Raw genomic sequence first — 13,053 nt, forward strand, 5'->3', positions numbered from 1 at the left:
GAATTCAGAAAAGGTACCAAAATTACAATAACGGGTTAGTAAACTTCCGCAGAACCCAACAATGCAGTAATTTAAGTCAGTTTTCACTGAGATCCTCTGATAACCTATAAGTCCGATATTAGGTTCACATTAAGAAGGTTTCTGACAGTCGCCAAAAATAAATCTTTTCAGAGAGGCACATACATTTTAAAGTTACAGATCAGGACTATCCTTCCCGTTTTAGAAACTAATCTTACCAAGAAATCATTTTAAAATTTCTAATATCTAATTGCAGAACTGTAATCATCTGAATGTTTCAACATTATATATAAAAGAAAGCCAAATTGCATCACATTTAACAGCAATCAAACTAAAAAATAGTATGATGATTTTGCAACTTTTAAAGTAACAAATAAATTAATCTGCTACATTTAATTGCTGATACGTTTTCATTATCTATAATGCCAGTTTTAGAACTCCCCGCTCATATTTTAAACGTCTTTACTTATAAATTTGATTGATTTCTGTAGGAAAGGCGCCTACTTTTTAAACATAATATTTTGCCAAAAGCGAAAAGTTTATTTAAGTTCATGATACAGAGAGGAAAAAAAAAAAAAAAAAAAAAACATTTTCACCAATATTTTTAATAATTTAGGAATTGAATATACAGACAGCAATAGAAAGAAGGTAACAGAAGCATGGATTACTTACTCTAAATCCTAAAAATAATAAATATGGGATGCATGGCTTTTGACAATAGAATAAATCAATGTGGCTTTCGCTGGACGTTTGACGAATGTTATTTCTGTTTTCCTGCCGTTAAATAAATTAAACAAATGCAAATTCAAATCTTCCTCGAGATTAACTCTGTGACATCGAGCATTATCGTTCGTCACAAGAAATGCACTGCCAAGGCCTCCACATTTGACAAGACCCAAGGTCCGTACAGTGAACTGTACGGACCTTCACTGTACAGTGAACTGTACGGACTGTACGGACCTTGGACAAGACCAAATGCCCGAGGATTTCGTCCCTATACATTCTTCTTACCCGTTAGACTGCCTGCCGGATGACCATCCCCACTCAGAATTGGAAATGTTTCCTGTGTTATATTTCCTACAACTGAAGATACAGCAGTCATATATTGCCAAATAGAATTTTGATTCGTTTACGAAGAGAATTTAATTCTATTCAGTAGTACCTTAATTGCTCAATTCCTGAGTACCGTACCATGTCTTACAGTTAACGAAAGAAAAATCATACGTCTACACATGTAGGCGATTTCAACATTCGTACAGTTTGTATAGAAGTGTCATTTCTTGTTCTGTTTTAAAGACTGTCATGCCAGTTTTCCTCAGTCGACCAGGTCTGACGGAAACTGGCGGTCTTCCACGGCTCATCCCTCCCTCCCACCCTTTGTGTGTGTAATCGTAATCCATTTAATACAAAAAAAAAAAAAAAAAAAAACGCGTTAAAGCTAGTATTGCTCATTAGAAGCAACGTAATAATGGATTTTCAATCCATTGTTGCATTTTTTAATGCTGATAATTTTGTGTTTTAAAGTCACATAAGAAATCTTCCGATGTATTTGAAACATTAGATTCGTGTTCAGCAGATTTTAATGAGATTTTACACATTTTGTGACCACCATGTACTATAAGTTAACATAATGCTGCAAAAACAGGGTGATCGCTTAATTTTGTTTTTTCGGTTTGCACCAAATTTTCAATCTTGGATGAGGTTATCACTATTTTTACTTTACTAGGCTTTAAAAGTTCTCGAAGGTCAACCCTCACTTACCACTATGTGAGTAGCCGTAATTCATTGAAAAAGGCCTATCTAATTCTTTTTAATTTGCTCAGTTTGTTTTAATATCATATCTTAGAAATATTCTATTAATATTCAATTTTGTGGTTTCCAAATTTCTGTTATTTGAAGAATTTTTAAAAAATTTGACTCTGTAATTTTATTTGCGTGTTAAACACAATTTTATCCTGATAATTGAATAAAACTCGACCAGAATTTTATATTTTTATCTTAGGATATAAAAATAATGACAAATTCGAACTTAACGAGACGTTTAATTGAATTCATTTCATGAAATATTTGGAGATACGAAATAGATTTAAAATTCTGATTAGTAATTTGATGAACAGTTTCTTGAAATTAAAAAAATTAAAATTACGAAAATCATTTAGGCTTTAGAAATTTTGTATTTGCTTAGTTTACAACTTCAAAACTGATAGACAAATAACGTAAAATAAAGAAACAGCAATTTATTTCTTTCCCTTTATTCCATAGATTTTATTACGCTACGACTTAGTTTTGGTTCAAGAAATTGTGACTTTGGACGAAGATATGGTGGTTTCTCTTCTAAAAAGTCTAAACCGGTATTCAAAATTTTAATTCAAAAATGAAAGATTTTCATTGCTTGTTTCACTTAATTCATTTTACTTAAAAAAATTCTCGTTTTTCTTCAGATTATCTCCCAAAGGAGTGAAATATATGATGCAAATTAGTGAAAGATTAGGGCGAGGAAATGCAAAGGAACAGTACGCTTACATTTACAGGTACGTACTGATTTTTAAATACAAGGTGTTCCATAAGTTTGGACACATTTTAAGAAATCAAACGGGGGTACCAGATTGCGGTTTGCACAAAAAGACATATCATATACAGACAGAATCGAGGAGTTTCTTGACTTGGGCTGACTATAAGCCAGGCAAGTGAGCATTAGCAACAACAACAACAAAATCTTTAGTGACACAACATATTTTTCAGTTCAAATTTTCACCAGTGGGTACTGACGTTGCTTTCTACTGATAAAAATTTGAACTTAAATGTACTTCATGAAAAAAACGTCCGTTTCTGTGTGACGGTTTTAGTGAAAAATTGGACCCTGATATATCATTTGTTGATCCTATATGATTTTTTAAATGTATCCAGATTTATAGTACACCCCGTGTATTTATTAATAAGAGTCCTAAGGAAAAGAAAAACATAAACTTTCTTTCATTTTATAAAGCAAGTAAATATTCTTATATCATACTGCAAAGTAAAATTTTATAATTAATATGACTGAATTATTTTTTATTGTAGGAACGATAAGCTCATCTATCTAGAAGGTCACACTTATCCTGATCCTCGTGATGAATTCATGCGCCCACCTTATATTGTTCATTTCTCCACTCCTACATTAAGTGAGCATTTTTATATACATATGCAATAAGATATACTTATATAAGAAATCTTTCTTTTCGTGTATAAAAGTAGAAAGAAATTAACGATTACACCCCTAACATATTTTTTCAAGTCTACACTGAAAAAGATTACCACAAATGCTAAAATTTTCAACCTGTGAATTTGTGAACATGTGAATTTATTTTCATGGTTTGGTATTGCACTTGATTTACTTATGCTATCTGAATTTAAATGATATTGTAGATTAGTTTGAAAATGAAATCTTTTATAGGTTTGCACATTTTTCAACTATTTTAACTTTAAATTTGCTTTTTACGTATATACATGTTTGTTAATATATATTAACAAACATGTATATACGTAAAAAGCAAATTTAATATATATATTGGAACAGAGAATTGAGACTATTAAAATTTTCCAAGACACTTTGTCTAAATTTAAAAAAAAAAATTGTAGCGAAAAAGTTTCAATTGTCTGTTTCGGCGAAACGCGTAATGGGGTTAGCTTGATTCGACGTTCAAACAAATTAAATTTCCCTTGAAAAGCCAGTTTGGAAGTCGAGTTAGGCTAATTTACCATTTTCCGCTTACTTTTTTTTATCTGATTCTGTATTTTAATGTTTTACATGTTTAATGGTTTGATTTTCATATGTATTAATTTTTTTTAAAACGTGTTGAACTTTTTGGAGCAACAGCTCCTGGTAACTTTTAGGCGAGCTTGCTACAATTTCTATTTTACTTATTTTGCAGCATATTGCGCAAGATGTTTTCTAGACCAAATTGATTATTCAATATTGTAATTACTACCTTGCTTGAGCGGCCGAGCGGTAAAATCGCTGAACACTGGTAATTCGGTCCGAGGTTCGAATCCCGCGAACGGGCCGGGTGCATGGGCGTTTTCGTGGTTTTCCCCATGTGTAACGTGTATAAGAGCCAGTTTCACTTAGAAATTCCTCCACGAAGGCACCCCTCCCCTTAGGCAGATAGTCCTCGAGGCTTTGCCATAATCCCACACACACGCTATACATATATATATGCATGCGTATGTTAATATAATATACACTTCTTTTAAATTTTGCTGCTTTTATTAAACGAGGCTTTGGATTGTGTTTAATTAATAATTATGTTTAATTTAATTTTTTTTTTTTTTTTTTTTTTTTTTTTTTTACGTATATAACCATGTTTTCTTCCTTTTTTGACCGAAGTTATGAAACTTTTTTTTCGATAAGAAAATGATTCAGGGATCTTTTGACGTTTAGTAACGTAAGTCGCAACATGAAAGCTTTAGCACTGTGAGCGTTCGCTTTAATTTCGTATAGAATTTTCTCCCAGTTTTCCTTACACTTCCCCTTCCGTGTTATATATTTTGAGTCACGTGGATTATCAACAGTCTCTTACAAAAATAAATGATCTACTTAATTTTGTTTTTGTTTCAAACTTAATGTTTCCTTCTGTAGAATAGCTTGGATCACTCAGCTGATAAAAATTTATTAACCAAAGCCAGTCTCTCTAGTCGTTTTCGTAGTTTCCCTTACTTGGATACGAGCCCAGTTTCCCTTATCAGTCCTCCAGGGGTATCTTTTTCGCCCTTTGTGTGCGTCACTGTAATCCGTTAAAAAAATTCTGAGTTGGGCACCACATGACTTCCTTATACGGTCTATTAAATTATACACATTTTTTGCTGCATTTCATTTAAACTTATTTCCTCGAATTTCATTAGAGATATATTTCCCATTCAATTAATTCTTAACTCGCAAAAACAAGCAATTCGACTAGCGGGTAAAGAGACATATTTTTTCCGGTGCACAGACTGGAAGTTTACTTTTGGTCCCACTCGGCAAAAAGACACTGAAGATGCAGAAACTGAATTCACTATTCTGCAGATTCAAATGTAAAGAGATATGGAGGCTGTATTAGGTTCAGCTGCACTTAAGCAAAGTTCTAAAGGTATAAAACCTGAACATCAGAACAACATAATTCAATCACTTTTAAAGCAAAAAATGTACAATTTACCATATAAGAATAAAAAAAATTGAACTCACCGAGCCGAGTGACAGAGTGCGTATATATATATATATATATATTTATACATTTTTGGTGCGGCCAATTGATACCAAGAAGCGAGGTGCATAACTGCATGTTACAGGAGTCCCATATACAAAATTTCAGCTTTCTGAGGCTACTCGCTTTTCAGTTATGAGAGACACATACATATATAGGTACGTACATACGACGCGAAAAATTCTCTTTTGAATCCATTTGAAATCCATTTTTAAATTCATTTTGGAAAAAGAGACCTTTATTTTATGTACTACAGATGTCACTCAAAAACATTGTTAAATTGCATTCGATAGCGATCAAAACGTATATTTTCGTCAAAATATGATACACGAAATTTATCGTGATTACAATACTTCCTTGACTTTGCACAAGGGAAAAAAAAAGGCTCTCTAGTTGCTTTTGACCTACTTAGTTCGTTTTAATATCATATGGCCGAGATGTCCTACTAATTTTCGATTTTTGTTGCCTCCAAAATTTCTGACATTCGAAGAATTTTTTTTTAATTCAACTCTCTTTTAAACGTAACTTTATATTTTAAGCAATGAAATTTGACCAAAATTTTTAATTGTATTTTATGACATAAATTAATGACAAATTCAAACTTAACGGGAATTTTTATTCAATTGGCTTGATGAAAGTATTAGTTCAAATTTCATACTAAAAGCACTTATTATACAATTTGTATTTAGAATATTTTATGTTTCTTAAATTAGTTGTGGCTCATCAGCGGCCGAACGGTAGAATAGCTGATCACCGGTAGTTCGATCAGGGTACAAATCTCGGTGTATTAGAATTTATTCATAGTTTCCAAAGTCAGAATATAGGTCTATCAAACAATGATATTATGCAGTTAATGGTTGAATAAATTAAAAAATTAATTAAATGTGTATTTCAAAATCAGACATGATTTGCCAAAACTGTACTAATTGAACAAGTATTTTTAACAATCGTATTATTGAATAAATATACATCAAACTCTTGAAAGGATTAATCTTTTTTACTTCCTTGTACGAAGTAAATAAGGGAAATACTAATAAATATTTGGTAAAGTGTTTGAATATTTTCATATTAAATACTTCTTACATAGATAGCATTATAGGTAATTTAAAAGTTTCTTATTTTCATTCTTTGAAATCAAAAGGAGACTTGGAGTCCATGGTAGTGATCGGCATCCACACGCAACCCAAAAATGCAACGAATGAAACGAGTGCTTTGGCTAAAGTGTACGATTATGCTGTTAAAACTTTTCAAGTGCAGGTAATTTATGGTAACTTTACCAAAAGTAAGACATTTTAATTATGTTATATTTATTCTGAACCAGTTTTGTGATTGATTTAAGACGTAGTTTAACATCATTTCCATAATCAATCAATGCTGCATTTTAGAATTTTTAGTTGCTGCTACGAATTTTTGTTTAGCCTTCAATCTAATTCAATAGGAAATGCAAATCAATTATAAAATATAACTTTCAGTAAGAATTTAAACTTTTTTCACAATGAAACTGAGCATTATTTACTAATACACGTAAATACTCTAATTACAGGTAGAAGTGGGTGGGATAGCAAAATTTCACCATTGGGTTTACAGGTATAGTTTACAGTTACTATGTAAATATTTGGATACAGTTTGCAGTTTGGATGAAGAACGTTCTAGGAAATGGATCCGCGAATCTTCTTCCACTGTTTCCCTCCTGCCGGGGAAAACGTCTAAAATTTAAAACAATAACCGAACGATAGCATTAAGAGATGAGAGAAAATATCCTTCAAAACGGCAGTGGAATGCAGTTAATTTATTATAAACAAAACCAGAAATATATAAACAGGGTAAATTCCAACACTTTAATTAGGAAAATGCAAAAGTTTGTTTATCAATTGTTTATAATCCCTGTAAAGCAAAAATTCATTATGAATGTTCATAACGTTTTTGGAAATTATTCGACCGATGTTATACCCCTAATATTCGTAGGCCATCCGTCACTGAAGGATAACATGCCAGGGTAAAATCTGAAATTAGGCAGAAATGCAGTTTTTATTTTACGTATTTGTTTTCAGTTTTTTCCAGATTTTAAAAAAAGTTTGTAAAGGTTTTTTTTTTTTTTTTTTTTGGCTCCTAAAGAAGAGAGACCTGTGTCTGATAACCCTCAAAATTGATAGAGTTATTTAAAATCTACATCAAACTAAGGTTGATTTTTTTGCTAATTATAAACATTGGATGACTTAATTATACTATAATTATAGCCTTTATATGGTGACATTTCTCTGTCACTTGTCAATTTTTATATTCTATTTTGATCATTTGTCGACTTTATTATTTCGGTTTGAAAAATTTATTCGATAATATTTTGATTACATTAACTGAATTTTTGATCATAATAAACAATGCAGTTTCCATGTTTTCATAAATGCACGGGACTTCATCAATTCGATAACACTATCGGAATGACAGTATTAACTGCAATCATATTCAATGGCGTCTACTGCATTTGTAATTGCTGTAAAATGAGAGTCTCCTCTCAGAGAATCCTCCCCTCCCCCCTCCCAAAAAAAAGTTGCCGTGAAAATAGCAAAGATAAAATTAGGCGCTAGAAACACAAATATCAAAACTAATTTACAAATTTCATAATTTCTTCACAAATAAAATCCACCTTGCTAGCGCTATTTGATATATTACGGAACATTTTACTTTATATTATGTATATTTGCAGTAATTTTTTGAAAAAGCAGATTCTCGGTTAATTAAAAAAAATTAGTAAAAGCTATTTTTTCAATTTATAGAGCACTTAATTATAGGTTATACTCCTTTTGCATTTCAGGATGCTATCATAATGGGTGACATGAACGCTGGATGCCAAAATGTGCGAATTTCAGACTGGAACATTATTGACTTGTGGAGAAGGAAAGAATTTACTTGGTTAATTAGTCACGACTTTGACACAACTTTATCTGTGAATTGCTGTCCCTATGATAGGTATGTAAGCATTATACGTCTATACATTAATTTTACAGATAACCCTCTGACCAATTAGCATAAATCACTCACCGGAAGCGATGAAAATTCTTCTCTGGTAGCCGAAACAAATCTCACGTGACAAGCATATATTTGAAAATTATAATATATATTCAAAACTTGTTGGTACTCATCTCTCGATGACGATGGCGTATCCAGAATGATCCTCACTTCCTATAGGTTTTATGGCTGAGAGGATGTTGCTATAATTATTTCTCCAGTGCTAATCAAACTTTCTCCACTGGGAGTCATAGCAAGTAGAGTTCTTTAGCATCTAGAGTTCTCGACTAAGTGTTATCTGGTACAAATCTGGAAGCTATAGCTATAATGACAATGTTTTGTCATATTTTTCTTGGAGCTGCTCTGCAACCGTCGAAGCACGATGTGACTTGATTAATAGATGACATCACCGCCAGTCAACATATTATTTGTCACATAAGCGTGTATTTTGTTAGCTACTGTGTTCAGAACTTCATTTATAGGGGTAGTGGATTCATGTGTTAGTTTATAATATATTCTTCATACGATCAGATTCACTTCACTCGCTTGGCTGAGTCATACGTTGCTTTTAGCTGAGAAAGAATGGCTAGGGTACAAGCTGTACAAGAAAATTCAATCATTGATGGGCTAAAAATCACCATATACATATCCACTTCAAACCTTTACTCTACAAACGGCTGTCAACATAATAATAAAATGCGTGTGCAGATAAACTAGGCATAGCTTTAAAATTAAAATGAAGAATATTTTTAGAAATAGTATCTTCTCTGCTTAATATCAGAAAGTAGGGGTAGATCTCTGGCAACTAAGAGGCTGGATCCACTGTGACCTTGATTCAAAGCACCGCCTATTTCGGACCGTTTGTGACAGGTACCAACAACTATAGCTTAAATAACCTCATAGAGTTGCCAAGAGTCTTTGCATAAGGATTCTACATTTTCAAAAATAAGATAAATTTTTTATTCTTTCAAAGTATAGATGAAACAGAATAATGGCAGAGAAAGCACTTCCGTATACAAGATGATTCAAACAATACCCGTCAAAAATGTAAACTCAAGTAAAAGGGACAGAAATAAACAGATTTTATAACGAAATGTGGGCCGAGGAAAATGGCGAGTTGAGGTGGTACAGGGCATTGATAAGGGAAAGGTAAAAGCGGTTTTCTAGCGTAGCGTGTCATTCTTCGTGTTGGTTTCGAGAGAGATGCATCCGAGAGAATGCATCCCTAAGCGAATGCTTAGCGATGCATTTCTCTCGAAATCAGAGCTTGTTGACATGAATTTTTGAGAGCTAAGGCGCAATAGAAGCAGCTACTCAAAAGAAATACATAGAACGAATCCCGGGTGTATTTGAGCCAATGCGCTTCTTCTGTCCGCAGCCCCGTCAATTAAGAAAAAACAAAAAACAGAACCCTGTACCACCGCTCACAGAACTCACAGAACCCTCACAGTTCTGCTCACAGAATCCTTTACCATCTCAAAACTCTATTGCCTCAAACACATTACACTACAGAATCTTCTTGTTTCTATCCCATCTACATTTTTTACGGATATTTTTGAATTATCCTGTATATATATAATACCTGGATCAAAGTTTGGTATGTGCATGTATATATTTATATGTATAATATAAAATATGAAACAAAATTATTAAACTTAATTGGAGCCAATTGGCAACAGATCTTTAAATTCATTAATTTTGATTAATCATAAATTTTAATTCAATAAATCCCCGCTTCAAGAACACGCTTTGCGCTATTTTGTGTCTTTCTGCAGCGTGTTATGTCGCTCTTTCCCTACACTATCTCTGCACTGAGAAATATTTACCCAAGATTAAAACACTTTCCGGCTTATAAATACGACCGCAGTTAGTACGCATCACATTTTCTCGACTACTGCTTGTTCCAACTAAAATTCCCTAAAGGGATAAACTGATGTTCGCTTCTCCCGTGGCGAGGGGAAAATACAGTTAGAACCCGCAGGAACGAGGATGTGCTAAAGATGTATAAATCCGGCACTGTGCCGCGTATGATATTTCATATTTGTTATTTGTTTCAATCATGTTGTTATTGTTTTCAATAAATAATCAAAAGATAACTTACTTATTGTTTTCAATAAATAATCAAAAGACAACTTACTTCTGTGAATTACTCAACACTTCAGAACGAAGATATCACAAAAATTGTTGGTGAACGCCGAACGTGATTTTGGATCTGCGAACTTTCTGATGGAATGTGAACCTTTCTTTGTTTTGGAAGCTTCTGATTCGCGACCATGGAATTGAGAAACGAAACTGCATTAGGCAGCTTTTTTGTAATTTTTTGGCAAAAACTGAAGACGCAATAAATAAACCTTTAAGTAAAAATTAAAGAACAAAAACTTGATTATCTTTATGAACAAAGAAACCAGTTGATTGAAAAGATAAAGAATCTTAAGGGTTTAGATAGTGAAATAGAAACGATAATTGGTATAGATGAGTTAGAAAACGAAATTACTGAGAGTGAAGAATATCAGGAACGCGGTATTCAATGGAAAACGAAACTAGATAGGCATATAGGAAATGCTTTTAACGGGGCACGCAAAATGAAATTCGGGTTAATGAAAATGTTAGGTTGGAACAACGCGTAGTAAGAAACGAAAGTAGTGTGGTTAAGCTTCCGAAATTAAGTATTGAGAAGTTTTATGGTAATTGTAGCTCTTGGTTGGATTTCTGGAATTCCTACGAAGTAGCTATTCATAATAACAATTCCTTAAGTAAGGTTGAGAAGTTTTCGTATCTGAAAACATTTTTGGGAGATACTGCCTTATCGGCAGTTTGGGGATTTTCGTTAACAAACGAAAATTATGATTCCTCAATTATGTTTTTAAAAGAAAGATTCGGAAGGCTAGATTTGATTATAAGCTCGCACATGAATAAACTGTTACTGATTGATTCCGTTAAGACATGCGCGAACGTTCCAGCATTGCGAAGAATGTATGATACGATTAAGATTCAAATTCGATCATTAAAGTCTTTAGGTGTTGCAGCAGGAACTTATAGTAGTTTACTTTGCCCGGTAATACTACAGAAAATTCCAGAAGAGTTTGCATTACAATAGACAACGCGAATCGCGTGAATCATTTGATAGTGAATCACTTAGTTGAGTTTTTGAGAAAAGAGGTAGAAATAAGAGAAGCGTCTTTTTTATTATGAGATTAAAAAAACTTTAAGCGAAATGAAATTCCCTTTAGTAATAGAGAAAGCCAAAATTATCAGAAAAATTATGTAGACTCAAAACGAAACATTTCAAAAGCGCGCATTCCAACAGCGGCTGCTTTAACAGCCGTAAGGAATGAAATATGTAGTTTTTGTTCGGATAAATCTCACGAAACACATAAATGTCCTTTACCATTAACAGAAAAAAGAAATTCGTTAAAATCACAAGGGCGATGTTACATTTGTCTGAAACGTAGACATACCTCAAAGTTTTGCTGGAAAAAGGACCAGCTCTGCAAATTATGTAAAAAACCTTACAATTATTTAATATGCGATAAGGCTGAACCGGCAAATAATGCAGCCGAATCAAATAGTAAAGAAACGGGCAATAATTATCTGCGGTACAGTCATTGCATTGCTTCGGAGGAAGTAAAAGGGAATCTGTAAACAAAACCGAGAGCGCCGAAGCGTCGTCCCCGGTTTTACTACAAACATTCAGCACTATAGTAAAAACAAATAAAAAGAGCGAAATCTTGAGGGTGTTTTTTCATAGACGGCGGGAGTAACAGAACGTTTATCAGAAGGAAAACTGCGGACTCATTAGGATTGAAGGCTACTAGATGTGAAACGTTTGAAATATATGAGTTTGGTAGCGAGCGTAAACCTAAACAGCAGTATAATATAGTTCAACTTGATTTGCGGAATAGAAACAACCCAAGTAAAAAACTCAGCATAGAAGCAGTGGTAATTGATGCGATTACGCATGACCACATAGAAGTTCCTTCAAAGTGGGCCAGAAACATGGCTCTAAGTCAGGGAATAGAATTGGCAGACATTGGAAATACGAAGGAGATACACATGTTGATCGGCTCAGATTACATTTGGGAAATTTTATATGAAAGAAGCATAAGATTATGGAAACGATTAGTTATTACGGACAGTTTGTTTGGGTTTGTAATCCAAGGTAAGGAAATGGGATCGGATAATCATGGCAATTATGAGTATGATATGACTTGTGTAAACCATATCTCTGTGAAGGAAGAAACAGATTTTGGAAGAGTTCGGAATTTACGGGATTTGGAGTCTATAGGAATAAATCAGGAAAAGGAAATTTCGCGATCAGATGCAGATGTCATAGATAGATTTGAAAGAAATACCACGTTTAAAATGGGAGGTATGAAACTAAATTATTATGGAAGCAGGGTTGTAACACATTGAACAGTAATTATGAAGTTGCAGAAAGATGTTTGAAAAGCTTAAATAATAAATTTAGGCATGATCCGCATCTATATTTTAGTTATAAAGAAATAATTAATGAGCAGTTAAGGGATGGTATTATTGAGCAAGTTTCATTTCATACAGATTGTGATAGGAAAATTGGTTGTTTTATGCCTCATCATGCTGTAGTACTCGAATCAAAGGAAAATACGAAAGTTAGGATTGTGTATGATGCGTCGTCGAAAGTTAGGGATGGACAGTCGCTGAATGATTGTTTAGATAGTGGTCCCAACCTTAATCCAGATTTGCTCAGGATTATTTTAAGATTTCGTTATCACCCAATTGCATTTTGTGCTGATATTCAAAGAGCATTTTTAGAGATTGGCATAGCAGA

General features: G+C 33.2%; 1 protein-coding gene across 3 annotated transcripts in view; it reads left to right on the forward strand.

Annotated features, from left to right (window-relative positions):
• The window catches only part of LOC118202193 (deoxyribonuclease-1-like), a 49,486-nt gene that overhangs the window by 3,945 nt on the left and 32,488 nt on the right, over nucleotides 1–13,053 (forward strand). For all 3 annotated transcript variants that reach the window (XM_085813780.1, XM_085813778.1, XM_085813779.1), the window contains exons 3-7: nucleotides 2,281–2,369; nucleotides 2,460–2,549; nucleotides 3,079–3,179; nucleotides 6,382–6,497; nucleotides 8,053–8,207. In XM_085813780.1, the coding sequence (XP_085669906.1) occupies nucleotides 2,281–2,369; nucleotides 2,460–2,549; nucleotides 3,079–3,179; nucleotides 6,382–6,497; nucleotides 8,053–8,207 (551 nt within the window). The remainder of the gene's footprint in view (nucleotides 1–2,280; nucleotides 2,370–2,459; nucleotides 2,550–3,078; nucleotides 3,180–6,381; nucleotides 6,498–8,052; nucleotides 8,208–13,053) is intronic.

The sequence above is a fragment of the Stegodyphus dumicola genome, chromosome 3 (genome assembly GCF_044657685.1).
Source record: "Stegodyphus dumicola isolate Sdum_Otavi_A_Nest chromosome 3, ASM4465768v1".
Lineage (NCBI taxonomy): Eukaryota > Metazoa > Arthropoda > Arachnida > Araneae > Eresidae > Stegodyphus > Stegodyphus dumicola.